At 50.0% G+C, this 15,480-nt stretch overlaps 1 protein-coding gene across 4 annotated transcripts in view; it reads left to right on the top strand.

Annotated features, from left to right (window-relative positions):
• Positions 1-15,480, top strand: part of PTPRN2 (protein tyrosine phosphatase receptor type N2) — a 998,301-nt gene that overhangs the window by 466,312 nt on the left and 516,509 nt on the right. For all 4 annotated transcript variants that reach the window (XM_003281603.4, XM_004090276.3, XM_012512304.2 and 1 more), the window contains one exon: positions 9,403-9,482. In XM_003281603.4, the coding sequence (XP_003281651.2) occupies positions 9,403-9,482 (80 nt within the window). The remainder of the gene's footprint in view (positions 1-9,402; positions 9,483-15,480) is intronic.

Here is a 15,480-nt window from a genome sequence, read left to right as displayed (position 1 = left end):
ATATATGCACATGTATATATATGTGCATATATACACATATATGTGTATATACATATGTATGTATATATATGTGTATATATATATATCTCTCTGCCCACCCATTCACCCATCTACTCATCCATCTACCAACTCACCCAACCATCTCTCTACCCATCTATCTGTCACCTATCCCTCACCCATCCACCCACCCACCATCTCTCTACCCATCCTCACCTATCCTCACCCATCCACCCACCCACCCATCTCTCTACCCACCATCTATCACCTATCCCTCACCCATCCACCCACCCACCATCTCTCTACCCATCCGTCACCTATCCCTCACCCATCCACCACCCACCCATCTCTCACCCACCACCCACCCACCCATCTCTCTACCCAACCATCTATCACCTATCCCTCACCCACCCACCCACCCAACCAACCATCTCTCTACCCATCCATCACCGATCCTCACCCATCCACCCACCCACCCACCCATCTCTCTACCCAACCATCTATCACCTATCCCTCACCCACCCACCCACCCAACCAACCATCTCTCTACCCATCCATCACCGATCCCTCACCCATCCACCCACCCACCCACCCAACCCATCTCCCTACTCATCCGTCTATCACCTATCCCCACCGCCCATCTCTCTACCCATCCATCTGTCACCTATCCCTCACCCATCCACCCACCCACCCATCTCTCTACCCAACCATCTATCACCTATCCCTCACCCATCCACCCACCCAACCATCTCTCTACCCATCCATCTATCACCTATCCTTCACCCACACATCCATCTCTCTACCCATCCGTCTGTCACCTATCTTCACCCACCCACCCATCTCTCTACCCATCCATCTGTCACCTATCCCTCACCCATCCACCCACCCAACCATCTCTCTACCCATCCATCTATCACCTATCCTCACCCCACTCCATCTCTCTACCCATCCATCTATCACCTATCCTCACCCACACATCCTCTCTACCCATCCGTCTGTCACCTATCTTCACCCACACGTCCATCTCTCTACCCATCCATCTGTCACCTATCCTCACCCACACATCCATCTCTCTACCCATCCGTCTGTCACCTATCTTTCACCCACACGTCCATCTCTCTACCCATCCATCTATCACCTATCCTTCACCCACACATCCATCTCTCTACCCATCCGTCTGTCACCTATCCTTCACCCACACGTCCATCTCTCTACCCATCCATCTGTCACCTATCTTTCACCCACCCACCCATCTCTCTACCCATCTATCTATCACCTATCCCTCACCCATCCACCCACCCAACCAACCAACCACTCTCTACCCATCCATCACCATCCCCCCACCCACCCACCACCCAACCATCTCTCTACCATCTATCCATCACCTATCCCTCATCCACCCATCTATTCATGTTTATAGGCTTCACCCCAAATCCAGGTGTCAAATAGACAAAGCACAGGTCAGTCTGTCAAACCAACAGAGAGCATGCTAGTAAAATAAACAAAAAACAGTCTACAGAAGTTTTCTTTTTTTCATTTCTAAACAACTTTCAAGAAAATTCACCAGTTGAAAAGAGAAGCATTTACTTTTATGTTGGTTGTAAAGCATCAACATTAAATGATGAACTTTAAAACTATATTTGTTGCCATATATGCCTTGGCTATCTTCTTTTTATCCACAAAAAGTCAAGGGAATCTAGTACCTGAGGCTTGTCTTTATTTAAACGGACTACTTAGGCAGTGTCTATTCGGGAAAACTGTAGTCAAATGTGTTACATTTATTGTAGCCCTTAAAGGTTGACTTGATACAAATAAGCCTGTGTTATGTATAAGTCGTTACTATATAGAAATAACCCCCAGACTAACCCAGCCAAACGGAAGCCTCGGTTCATATTTAAAACCATTTCTGAAACATGGAAGCTTTTGTCAGAGATTTGTTCATCTTCTCCATTCTCAACTGGATGGTTGGTCTAAGAACAGATGGAGCTCAGTGCTCTCTTTCCTGTGGCTAAAGTGTCATGCTCTGAAAACTAATATTCAGAAAATCACCTTGAGATATATGATTGCTAAGACAACGAATATTAGTACATCAGTATATTGATGTTCTAAAGGCAGATAATTATATGTATTTTTAAATTATTTTACTCATAAAAGTAGGGGAAAAAGAGATTTCCAAATAGTCCTCAGTTAAGAAAAGGTCTTTTACGCAGAACTCTTACACTCAACAGTCTGGTTGATGGAGGGCTGTTATGTTTGTCTCATAAGCCTTAAGTGATAGGAGTATCCTAGAACACAGCAATAAAATCAGTGTTAAAATGCTAGATGTCCCTTCTCTTCTTTGTTGGCATGTTTTATGACCATAAAAAGCAATGAGCAATTATCAATATGTAGTAAACCATCAAGTGGAACCACTGAGTGATAAAGAACTCAGGAATAAATGGAATGATATTTAAAATAGAGGTAACTATAGCTAAAATTACAGTGGTGAAATGATCTCGTATCTATGTACAACATATATGGTTTGCTTATTTTGGTTAAAGGTAGTTTTAAGTCAGTGAATTCTGTAGAATCTCAGGGATATATTTTTTCATGTTATTTCCAGCCCAATTGGGAGATGACTCCTAGTGGCAATAAATAGCTTTTGTTTCTCCAAATATATTCTTCATAGGACCCATGTGAACACATTGTTCGAGTATCACACCTCTGAGGGCTCTAGGCTGCAGACGTGTGTGAAGACTCCGTCTTTCATCAGGGGAGGAAGGATGTGTGTGAAGACTCCCTGTTTCGTCAGGGGAGGAAGAGTTTATGTGAAGACCCCCTCTTTCATCAGGGGAAGAAGGGTTTCTGTGAAGACTCCCTCTTTTATCAGGGGAGGAAGGATGTGTCTGAAGACCCCTTCTTTCATCAGGTGAAGAAGGATTTGTGTGAAGACCCCCTCTTTCATCAGGGGAAGAAGGGTTTGTGTGAAGACTCCCTCTTTCATCAGGGGAAGAAGGTTTCTGTGAAGACTCCCTCTTTCATTGGGGGAAGAAGGTTTCTGTGAAGACTCCCTCTTTCATCGGGGGAAGAAGGTTTGTGTGAAGCCCCCCTCTTTCATCAGGGGAAGAAGGTTTCTGTGAAGACTCCCTCTTTCATCGGGGAAGAAGGTTTGTGTGAAGACTTCCTCTCTCATCAGGGGAAGAAGGATGTGTGTGAAGACTCCCTCTTTCATCAGGGGAAGAAGGATGTGTGTGAAGACTCCCTCTTTCATCAGGGGAAGAAGGTTTGTGTGAAGACTCCCTCTTTCATCAGGGGAAGAAGGGTTTGTGTGAAGACTCCCTCTTTCATCAGGGGAGGGAGGATGTGTGTGAAGACTCCCTCTTTCATCAGGGGAAGAAGGTTTGTGTGAAGACTCCCTCTTTCATCAGGGGAGGGAGGATGTGTGTGAAGACTCCCTCTTTCATCAGAGGAAGAAGGGTTTGTGTGAAGACTCCCTCTTTCATCAGGGGAAGAAGGTTTGTGTGAAGACTCCCTCTTTCATCAGGGGAAGAAGGTTTGTGTGAAGACTCCCTCTTTCATCAGGGGAAGAAGGTTTGTGTGAAGACTCCCTCTTTCATCAGGGGAAGAAGGGTTTGTGTGAAGACTCCCTCTTTCATCAGGGGAAGAAGGGTTTGTGTGAAGACTCCCTCTTTCATCAGGGGAAGAAGGATGTGTGTGAAGACTCCCTCTTTCATCAGGGGAAGAAGGATGTGTGTGAAGACTCCCTCTTTCATCAGGGGAAGAAGGTTTGTGTGAAGCCTCCCTCTTTCATCAGGGGAAGAAGGGTTTGCATCTGAGTGGGCAGCATTCCTTTTTGGCATTTCTTCCACCCTAATTAGGAGTCACCTTTCACGGTAAGTGAATTTGACTGTCAAAAGGTGGATGGTTCTCCCAGGAACAATGACTCAGAAATTTCACGTGCTCTCACATCAGATGCTTCTTACCGTTGGTGTGCCTGGCACGACCGTTGGGAGGACACTCTCAAGATCTGCCCTGAAGTGGCCATTTACAGATTCCTCATGAGATCTTCACTCCATGGTCCAGGGTCGGGAAAGAGACAATCCCCTCACTTGTCTCAACCACGTCATTCCAGAAGGAAAGCAACCAGGCTCCCTGAGAAAGCAGTACAGTGTGTGGGGCCCGTGTGAACCCACACAAGGCATAGTCAATTTAGAGAGTGGACTTTATGGAAGAATTCAGAGGAGGAGCAGAGCCCTCCTGACTGAGCAGGGCACAGACTGACAGCTTTGGTTCAGAGGGAACTCTGTCGCATGTCAGCTATCCTGCCCGATCCTCCAATGCCCTGCAAGTTTTGTCTTGTTCCCCCAATTTTGCAGGGTAAATAATGTAATGTGCAAAATCGCCCTGTGAGGAAGTGGCGGTTAAACAAACAATTGGATCTCCAGCCTTGTAAGCTCCAGTGCTCCCATCCTCTCTACAGTATAAAATTGAAAAATGTGAAGAAGATAATAAGGTTGTTGATGTGTGTGAAAGCGCTTCAACACAGATGCTAGGCAGTCGATGATCCTGATCATTCGCAGATTCTGTATTTGCAAATTAATTTGTAACCCTCAAATCAGTGCTTATGCCTAAGTCATTCCTGGACACACACAGAGCCATGAAGTTCAGGTTGCCTGACGTGCCTGTGCTCAGGTGGGAGAGGACAGCTCCGCCTTCTCGTTTCAGCTCATACTGTAAAACAAGGCTCCTCTTCATGGTCTAGTGAGTGCCACATTTTCCACATTTTTTGTGCTTTTCGTTGGTGGTTTTGTTGTTTAAATGGCCCCGGCACAGTGCTGAGTGCTGACTGGTGTTCCTAGTGTTGTAACTGGCTCAAGTCCAGCTGTTGGCCACTCAGAGGCCGAAAACATGAGAGTGAGGTGTGGGCGGAGGAAAGCAGTTATTAGTCAAATGCTGGCAGTTGGGGAATGGCCAGGCTCATGCCTTTAACAGACCATTCCCCCTTTTTGGCTGAGTGAGGGGTTTAAGGAGGAAAAGGCGTGCAGCTGTGTGGAGTGGTGCAGGAGGACGCCAGGTGTGTGTCTGTTCTGATGGTTATCTCATCATGCGGAGGCCTGGCTTGTATCATTGTGGCTTCAGCCTGGGAGCGGTGGGCTACCTGTTCCTAACTCCCCCTCAGCAGAGGATTCTGCAGCTGGGTCTCTCTGCCTGTTCTGTTTGAAAATTGGCCCCTGGAATTTCTAAGCAGGTCCGTAATTAGATAGGTGAGCACTGTGTAAGGAGTGCCTAGTGGAGAAGGGAGCCACGAGGAATTTCACAGTATGCTTCAAAGCCAAAGCAGGAATGGGAAGGAAGTGCTGTAACTGTGTGAGGCCAGGACATGTGGTTACAATGTGCCCGACAGAGAAAACACCCATGTGGATGGGCGTCGTGGGTGTGGGTGGGCGTCGTGGGTGTGGACGGGCGTCGTGGGTGTGGACGGGCGTCGTGGGTGTGGGTGGGCGTCGTGGGTGTGCACGGGCGTCGTGGGTGTGGACGGGCGTCGTGGGTGTGGACGGGCGTCGTGGGTGTGGGTGGGCGTTGTGGGTGTGGACGGGTGTCGTGGGTGTGGACGGGTGTCGTGGGTGTGGATGGGTGTCGTGGGGGCATGCTGTGAGCTCAGCATTCATAACCCAATCACGTACATTCAATGAGTCTTTGAGTAGAAACACACATAAAATAAGGTTATATGTCCATCAGTTGACAAAAATGCTCTGTCCAGAGGCTCACAGGAGCCTCACCCTCTGTTCCCCATAGGAACAATGGCTCAGTATGTGCTTTCTGATGACTTTAGAGAACACAGCTGCCTGGAAGAATGACAACTGACTTTAGTATTCTCGGTCATTATTTGTTGAATCTGAATGAAAATTCAAAAGTCAAAATTAGTATCTGTTTCTTCGTTAAACTTGGATGTTTCCGTGTAACTTAGTGTCCGGGTTTCTTTATGTCTGCTTCAATAATTTTTACCCAATCTTAACCCTAATTCTTTGCTGCTGCTTTAACCACAGTAGAGCTGGTGAGTGTATGCCTGACACACCATGCATGACAAACGCCAGTTGTCAAAAGCAAACTTGCTCACGAGAAACTTGTTTTCTCCCTGAGAGCTGTAATATTAGGTGCAATACTTGCTCCTAAGAGACTCTGCAGGGCTCTAGGCATCTCTGTTTTACTTTTTATTTCCTGATTAGTACAGAAATTCCCCTTTTGATGCCGGCAATATGCACATGGGATTTATTCAATTTTCCCCAAATGTCTAAAGAGACAGAAAGCTAAACAAGATGGCAGAGACAACCAAGGCTCCCTGGTTAGAAAGAAGTTGGTGGGAAGGCTGACCTCACTCCCTCCCCAGAAGCCTCTCACCTGGACCACACAGCACTCAGCCATCTGCCACCAGCACAGCAGATGTGGGGGGTGGGGGGTGGGGTTGGTAACAAATGCCAGGGCAAGTTCTTCCTGTGGGGAGGAATCTCTGCTGCTGATGGTGCCGGGGGCAGAGCCAGCAGCTCAGCTCTGGAGCCTCCAGTGTCGCCCCTGTTTACTGCAGACCCGCTGGGCCTGGGCACCAGGTTTATTGAAAACCAGGGTCTCCTAGGCCAGAGCAAGTCCAAGAGGACCTGTGGGCCTTGCCACACTTGACAGCTGAGTAAACTGAGGCCCAGCGGAAGGGCCCAGGAGGGCCACAGAACAGTGACTCATGGAATTAGACCTGTAGTGGGGCCTTGGGATACAGACTTCTTCCCACGTCAGAGCAGCCACTGTGGATTTTAGGGAAGAGCCTGCACGTATTCAAGTTAGGGAAGGTTATGCAGTTGGGGTCACGTTACTGACCCTCTGAGTCTCCTCTGGAGTTGGCTCCTCATGCCCCGTCCTCCCGCAGGGTTCCTGAGAGCACAAGGACCAGAGCCAGGGCTCAGCCCACCGTGGCCGCAGGCACCTGGGTCTCGCTGGGGCTGACGGGGACAGTCACTGGATGCTCACCGCCTGTGAGATGTGCCCCGAGGGCGTCAGGAGCACTCCCTGGTGACGACCGCAGCCCCACGCGATGGTGACGCTCGGCTTGCGTGCAAGCAAGGACACGGGCTGTGTGGGCCTCTCCTGCGGCCCCCACGTGAAATACGGGGCCACGTATGGGTCACATGCTTCTTCATAGCATAGGAGGCTGGGTCTTTGGACTCTGAGGAACCAAGAACCTCCTCACAGCCTTTAGAGAAAACTTTCAGCACCTGAGGGAAAAATTAGGTTTAGGAAATTCCAGTCCCATCTGTCAGGGAATCTTCAGATGCAGTCGAGGTTCACAGTTTCACAGACGCCGTGTGTAAGCTTGAAGCCCTGTGGCTGAGCTCTCTGTCCTCAGCGTTGTTTCGGGGGTACATGAGTGCTGCTTGTGTTAATGAGGACTTTCTCTTAAGTTTAGAAAACCATTCAACCGAAATGTTGAACTGGTCACAAATATGAATTGATCATCTCCTGCGTGGGTGAAGCCGTGGCAGAAACCATCATGCATGCCTCAAAGAGCCCACCCTCCACTGGGGAAGAAGGAAAACATCAATAAAACGCCTGGCATGCCATTTGAGCACAGGCACTCAGGGCCCTTCAGGAAGACTGTGGAGACAGGGAGAATCGGCCACTCTCACGGTGCTCACTCGGGAGTAGGGCTTTGAGAAGGCGCAGAACTCAGCACTCATGAGCGAGTGGGACGTAGTTGGCAGGACAGCTGCAGTTCAGGGAGGGAGTGGCCTCCTCCTTTCTGAGGGCCCATAGTGGGGACAAGCAGAGGGCCCAGCCGAGGCACCGTAGACAGGCCTGGGGCCTGGGCTCGAGAAGACACCAGCTCCTGCTCCATGGTCAGCCCTGGAGGCGGCTTCCAAGGACATTTTGCGTGCAGTAGAGCTGGACACAGGAAGTCACTCAGCTCTGCTGTGACAGGGCACAGGCTTGGGCTAGAAGGATCACAGTGGGAACCAAGAGACAGTGGTGGACATGGTACATTTTCCAAGGGTTTCTGCAGAATTTGGTGACTAGCTGGATATTCCTGGCATAAGGAAGCCAAAGGGAATATCCGTCAGGTTAGAACGCTGTGTGCTCCTCAGAGCAGGCGCTGATTCAAGGGAGACCTTGTTGAGTTCAAAGTGATGCTAAGACTTCCACGTGGAATATTCAGCCATGGTGTTAGGATGGTAACTGTGCTGCCTTGTAATGGCACGGCAGTCCCCTTCACTGAGGGCTTGCACGTGGAGGAGCTGGCCCTGGCCGGGAGCATAAGCAAAAATCCCAACGAGGAAGACCAGAGGTTGGGACTAAGGTATCATGAGCAGGGATATTTGAATCAAAAATACATGTGAGGTTGAAAGGATTTTGGGTGCAAAATCCACAGCCTGGGTGCCATATGCTGCCTTGGGATGAGCCTGTGGTGGAGGGTGGGAGGGGAGATGGGTGCCGGGGAGGGAGGGGAGGCAGCCGACCTGTGGCACTTCCGGCCAGCTGGGTTTGTACCCATCAGCAAGGTGCGTGGCTGCAGTGGGGACAGCAAGGGACCCTGGGCTACATGGTACCCAGTTTCACAGCTTAGATGGCAGTGCAGGCACCTCCCAGGGACTAAGAAGCAACAGTCTTAGCTGCCCTCTCCCACCTAAATTGGGTCCTCTTCTTAGAAGACATTTAAGGGGTCTGTTCCAGGAAGAGCTATCTATGGCTGTCATCTGTGGACATGGGGTTGGGTCTGTCTGTCTTTGGAAACGGACCCTGGATTTCCAATTCATTTTGATATGGCTGTAGGCACAATAATCAGTTCCTACTGCATATGGGGTCTTCAGATGAATTAAATGGTTTAAAAAGGAATGTATTTTTTTCAAAATTATGGTTGACATAGCATTTAAAAAGCTTCAAACAATTTTGATAATTCCTGTCTAGCAATTCCCTGCCAGTTGTTTTTATACAGAGTAGTTCTTAATGACTTCGGTAGTTTTTTAAATGGTTCCTGTCAAAAGAATTTAAAAAATACTAGTCTCTTTCCTCTCTGCTCTTGATTCATACATCTCCCTTGGGGGCCAAAGACTAAAATCTATTTCAATAACAACTTTTTCCCTGGCAAGAATATCTGCTTGCTGTTGCTGAGTTTGGAGGTTGATGTGAATTTTTTAGGATAGCATACTACACTGTGATGTGTGTTTTGGAAAAGCAAAGCCCCAAAAATGGAATTCCTGGCAAATGGAAACAAAAGTCATGGTGTGAAGGAAAACCGATGTCTGGTGGAGTTGACGCCTGGAGCCGCAGTGGCCTTGGATGTTTACATTTTAAAAAATACACCAGTGTTTTCCACGTCATTTTCAGAAAAGCAGTGTGGCATGTAGACTTCGTTATGAACTGATTTTAAATTATCCCTTCCAGGGTTCTCGGACCAGCAGTGACCTTCAAAGTGAGCGCCAATGTCCAAAATGTGACCACTGAGGATGTGCAGAAGGCCACAGGTGAGGCTGTTTCCGCACACACACGTGTGCACACACATATATGCACGCAAACATGCACATGCACAGCCAGGCAGAGAGAGAGACTCGCACTACCCATAGGAAGCAACCCAAAGCAAGGTCATAGTTTCTGTGGAAAGCTGGTGTGTAGTGAGAGGACAAGGGGCAGTCGCAGGGCAATGTGGCTGTCCGTGGGCACTGTCTGGGATTTCACTGTTTGCAGAGGGACTGGAGTGCCCTGATGCATGGACCTGGCGCAGATAGAAGGCAGGAGACACAGGGCTGCAAGTGACCGAGAACAAGTCCGGCTTTTGGAAAAACAAGATTTGGTGTTTGTAGTAACTCCAGTGTGTGCAGAGCACGTGCAATTTTGCTTTGAGGTTTTTCATTCTGTACCAGACCAGGAGCACACACCAGCCCTGCTCCTGACTGTGGTGGGCAGAGACACCACAGAGGATCTGGGAGGTTTCAATAAAAACCAGCCGACTTACAGATGGTTTCACTGTTTAGAGCCCAGGGTTCCGGGCATTGCGAATCACACATTTTTGAGATGTACTTACAGATAGAGCTTGAGTGATCTTTGTTATATGATTGATAATTGTCATTGGTGAAAAACACAAAGCTTTACTCTCCAGAGTCTTGAGCAACAGAATGGGGTGGTGGACACAGTGCTGCATTTTCCTCAACCTGCCTTTTTTTTTTTTTTTAGCTTGTTGAAAACTCTTGTAGAGTGTATTGTTTAATCTTCCTGCCTAGTAAGAAAGAGACAGGAAGTGTAACAGAACCTCAGCCTGATGGTTTTCAGTGCATTAGGGCCGCTCTGCAGGCAGGGCGCTCCCGTTCTGTCATCATTGATAAGATGGGGCGGAACGCACTGACCCAGCCACAGCAGGAAATGACTCTTGGTTTTAGCCAGTCCTTTATATTGCTAAATCTGTGAACTTTTTTTTTTTTTTGCTTAAATTTGTGTCTTTTTTTCCCAGTGTAAAATGCAGCAAAATACTCTGGTTTGTTTCGGGATTTCGATACTTAGTTCTTGTTGATTGAGGCGTCACTGTACTGGCACCCTGTAAACTTGAAGTTTCTTTTTCCAGTGAAAGTAATCAAGGCGTGAAGTAGCCGCCATGTTCTATGGGATGGAGCAAATTGCTGGTTCTATCTGTTTTGGCTGCTGTGGGTTTTGCTTATGGGATATCCTCATGCCCTCAGTAACTCCTTTGCTCAAGGCAGTGATTTAGGGGGCTGAGAATTTGTGGTTGAAATACAGTGCTTTGCAAAGTTGTACTAAACTTCTGCAGTCTGATTTAAGGTTTGTGGAGACTTGAGTCCCCAGTCCCATTTTGCTGCCATACTTTGCTGTGAGGCTTGTGGAGCTGGGGTGTAACTCGGAAAAGCAGCCCAGCATCCTTACTCCAGCTGGGCAGTCCAGTGTGGTCCCGGCGCAAAAAGTCAGCAGGATCCATGCCAAACACTGCCACACAAGAGGAATGGGGGGTTCCCAGCAACAGCTTCAGTGCCTCGTGGCTGCCAGAGCTCCCTCCCTCCATGGCATCTGTTTCGCTTGCTCCAGTTCCCTGTCAGAAGTGATTATTGGAGGTATTTAAGACCAAATCCGTGATCAGGTATTATGCAGAAATGCATTGATAATTATTCCATGATTGGCAGTTTCTCCAGTACTGGGGAGCAATGCCACTGGAATTAGGTTTGCTGGACCTCAAGGATGCTAGGAATGGCAATCTTGTTATATTTTTAAAAATCATAACAATATACTCACAGACAAGGACCTTTGATTTATTTTATGGCTCTCTAGAGAAAATGAGGTTGATTATTTGAAAGGTAGTTTCTGGGTCATTTCAAATGTGTTCATGTTATTTATCGAAGTGCTGCACCAAGGGGGTGTCACATAGGAAACGTACATTTGAGTCTCATATCGACAACTTTCTGAACACCTGAATTTGCTAACTTGCACCAGTGTATCTATGTTAACTCCTGTGGCTGTGTGAGTCAGAATGTTTCTTGCTTGTTGAACGTGTGCAAAATTGTTTACATTCATGCATGATTTTTAAAGAATTATTTTGAATAATTCTATGGTGTCATGAATGTGCCTGATGCTATATAAGAAACAGATTGGCCGGGTGCAGTGGCTCATGCCTGTAAACCCAGCATTTTAGGAGGCCAAGGCAGGCAGGTCACTTGAGGTTGGGAGTTCGAGACCAGACTGATCACTATGGTGAAACCCCATCTCTACTAAAAATGCAAAAGAATTAGCTGGGTGTGGTGGTGCGAACCTGTAATCTCAGCTACTCAGGAGGCCGAGGTGGGAGAATCACTTGAACCCAAGAGGCAGAGGTTGCAGTGAGCCAAGATTGCACCACTGGACTCCAACCCAGGCCACAGAGGGAGACCCTGTCTCAAAAACAAACAAACAAAAAAAACCAAGAGATTATAAAAAAGAATTTTGTGACCGTGAAGATCTTGCAGTTAGGCAGTGGACATGCCCACGTGTGGTGACTGGCCCATCAGCCTTGGGAGGGCACTTGGCACGGTGACTGGCCCATCGGCCTTGGGAGAGCGCTTAGCACAGTGAAGAGGAGCCTCTTACTGAGTTTCAGGTGAGACGTAGACAGGCTGACATGATAGCAGGGAAGAATTTCAAATTCAAAAGGAGTTTCTTGTGGTTTCTGTTTTAAAAAATGATGTGGAATCCTAATAGTGTCATCACAAATGCCCTATGGTGATGGGCGGACACCTTTGGAAGGACGTGTGGTGGTGCCTGTGTTACCAACATACGGAACTCGAGAGCCTGCTGTTGAAATTACTGGGAGTGCTGGGTGCTGCCTGCACCTGCCAGCTGCCTGGAAGCCCAATGGCTGCTTGCGTCTGGTTCCCTCAAGGGCCTGAGGACCTGTGGCTGCTGTTATTAATGCAGGGAGATCACCCTGGTGGTAGAATTCAAAGGGCATTCATTTTGCTAATTTTATACAAAATGATACAAAACCTAATGAATAGGCATGTAGTTAATCCCACATTAGTCCCCATCAAACGTCACGTGGTATTGATGCCGCATGAGAAGGGCAGCTGCTTTTCATTATTCAGAGTCTCTTCTTTATCCTAGGCAATGCTTTCCCGGGAATTCTGCTAATTCATGACCTTGGGTATGAGCACAGGGTATTAGTGAATATTAAAAATAAGTGGGTTTTGCTCAAGGAGGCACTTATTCTACCACAAAGTACATAGAAGTGACTGGTAGCTACTTTTAATCGCTGTGGTTCAGTCACGTAGTCGAACTGACAGAACAGAAAAATCCTTTTTATTTTTCATTTCCTTGGTAGTTTCTCCTTAAATAGTATATTTCTGATCAATTTTTGTATTGCTCTTTTCAAAGAAAAGGTAATTAATCATCCTTTAGAAACAGTGTTTGCTTTTGCTGGCTCCCCATCTGCAGAGACCCCCACCTGGTGACCCGCGGGGCTGCCTGTGGCTCCCCGTCTGCAGAGACCCCCACCTGGTGGCCCGCGGGGCTGCCTGTGGCTCCCCGTCTGCAGAGACCCCCACCTGGTGACCTGCGGGGCTGCCTGTGGCTCCCCGTCTGCAGAGACCCCCACCTGGTGACCTGCGGGGCTGCCTGTGGCTCCCCATCTGCAGAGACCCCCACCTGGTGGCCTGCGGGGCTGCCTGTGGCTCCCCGTCTGCAGAGACCCCCACCTGGTGGCCCGCGGGGCTGCCTGTGGCTCCCCGTCTGCAGAGACCCCCACCTGGTGGCCCGCGGGGCTGCCTGTGGCTCCCTGTCTGCAGAGACCCCCACCTGGTGACCTGCGGGGCTGCCTGTGGCTCCCCGTCTGCAGAGACCCCCACCTGGTGGCCCGCGGGGCTGCCTGTGGCTCCCCGTCTGCAGAGACCCCCACCTGGTGACTCGCGGGGCTGCCTGTGGCTCCCCGTCTGCAGAGACCCCCACCTGGTGGCCCGCGGGGCTGCCTGGGGTTATGAGCTTATTGCCAGGAATCCCCTCCCGTGCTGGGCCCAGTTTCCTTCAGGCCGAGTTCAGGCTGTTTCCTCAAACATTCCCTCTTGGGCGCCACGGAGGGTGTGTCTCTGGCACTCAGCCCTGCGTGGTGGGGGTGTGGCTCTTGGGGGGCTCCTGTGCTGACCCTGCATGGTGGGGGTGAGGCTCATGGGGGGCTCCTGTCCTGAGCAGTTTCCCCCTTTGACCTCAGCATCCTCCGCCTGACAGCCTCTAAGACACGGTATTGGGCTGCCATTGTTTCAGCCTGTTGGAGAGGCGCCCTGTGTCATTTCACTAGCGGCGCCTCTGTATTCGGAGGTACAGTGACTTTCAGTGATGTCCTCCTGCTTCTGCCTGTTCAGCGTCTTTGTGAAGCTGGTGAGTGTCGGAGCAGGGTCGTGTCTGCTGTGCTGCTGCTGTCTGTGTTTCGCATCTCGTATGTAGCGTGTCCACATGGAGGAAGAGGCTCCCCTCCTCTCTCATGAGCCTCTCTTGAATCCCGGCTCAGAACTGAACTCTGTGCGGATGCCTGGGCCCCACAGTGTTCTGCATTAGTCACAGGCCTCTCTGCTGGAGCAAGGGCTGCCCAGGCTTCTGGCCTCTGGTAAAGCAGACAAACGTGTTTATTTTGAAAAGCGTAATGGCAAAGTGAAGTGAAGTCCTGTATAATACATACTTCACAATCCAGCCAGCCTTAACTATCGACCCCAGGCAGGCATCGGCGCTTCACGGTCTGGTCCACCCTGTGCAGATTTTGTCTTGGGCAACGCATCATACCTTCCTAAGGCAATATCACTCTGGAAGTCAGTGGCCCTGCCCTCCAGAAGCTCCCCCCACCCCGGTGCCAGGGCTGTTCAGACGGGAGTTCTTTGGGGCAGTGGATGGCACATCGGGAAGGGCAGGGCAGGGCTTAGATGAGGCTCCACAGAGAAGCTGGCCTTTGGGCAGAGCACATGGACTAGTGTGAGTCTCAGGGGCTAAAGGTGAGAGGAACAAGAATGGTGCAGCCTGGGTGTGGGGTCCAGTATGCCAAGGACGTGCCAGAAAGACGCTGGCAAGGTGGAATTCAGAGTCGGGCTTCATAGTGTGGGAACTTCATCTTCAGCAGCCACTAAGAGGGACTTGGGCCCAAATTTCACTGCAGCTGATGGAATCAGCTCCGCTGAGGTGGACACGGGCAGGTTGGCCCCGGGGCGGGGGGAGGGGTGCCTTGCTGCAGCATTGGTTCACAAGCAGCAGACGTCCCTCATCTGACTCCTACACACCAGCTCCCCAAGGAGGCCACACCGGCTGGAGCTGCATGCTGGTCACCAGCAGTGGGGCCCAAAGCCATCCATGCTCCCACACACCCACTCCCCAGGGAGGCCATGCCGGGTGGAGCTGTGTGCTGGTGGGACCCGAAGCCCATCCATGCCCTGGTACCACCCTCGTGATTAAGAGATTGGAACAAGACAAGAGGAACTCCTGAGCCGTGAGTGTGGAAAGGAAGTTGCTCTCTTATTAGAAATGAAGGAGGATGCTTTGGAAATGTTCAAAAAAGCCACTTGCTGAGAAAATTGCCTCCATGTGCAGGTGAATGAGACACCTGTCAAACTGATGAAAGTGACTCTCCAAGGACCCGCACTCTCCTCAAGGGTGTTCCACCCACGGGGATCCCAGCGCTCCCCTTCGCCAGACCTCCAGGGCACAGCTGAGGAAACAGCGCCAGAGCAGAGAGGCTGGAGGTGTGGCCTGGGCAGCCCAGCCCCAGGTTCCACTGCATGTGGGCCGCCGTGTCACGTCCTCCATGGAGCTGAGCTGCCGCCAGGATCAGCACGGGCTGGGGGCTCCTGGGCTCCGGCTGTGGCTGGCGTGAGGCTCGTGCTCATCCTGCCGCTCTGCAGCCACGAGGTTGAGGATCCCACAGCTCGCCTGGCTGAGGTGTCACCGAGGGTGGGCGAGGGCGATGCTCAGGGGGAAGCACCATGCTCTCCTCCTGCTCTTGGAACGTCCCTGACT

This window comes from Nomascus leucogenys, chromosome 13, assembly GCF_006542625.1.
Source record: "Nomascus leucogenys isolate Asia chromosome 13, Asia_NLE_v1, whole genome shotgun sequence".
In the NCBI taxonomy this organism is placed as follows: domain Eukaryota; kingdom Metazoa; phylum Chordata; class Mammalia; order Primates; family Hylobatidae; genus Nomascus; species Nomascus leucogenys.
The sequence above is the reverse complement of the archived record's forward strand: the minus strand, read 5'-3'. Positions and strand labels throughout refer to the sequence as shown.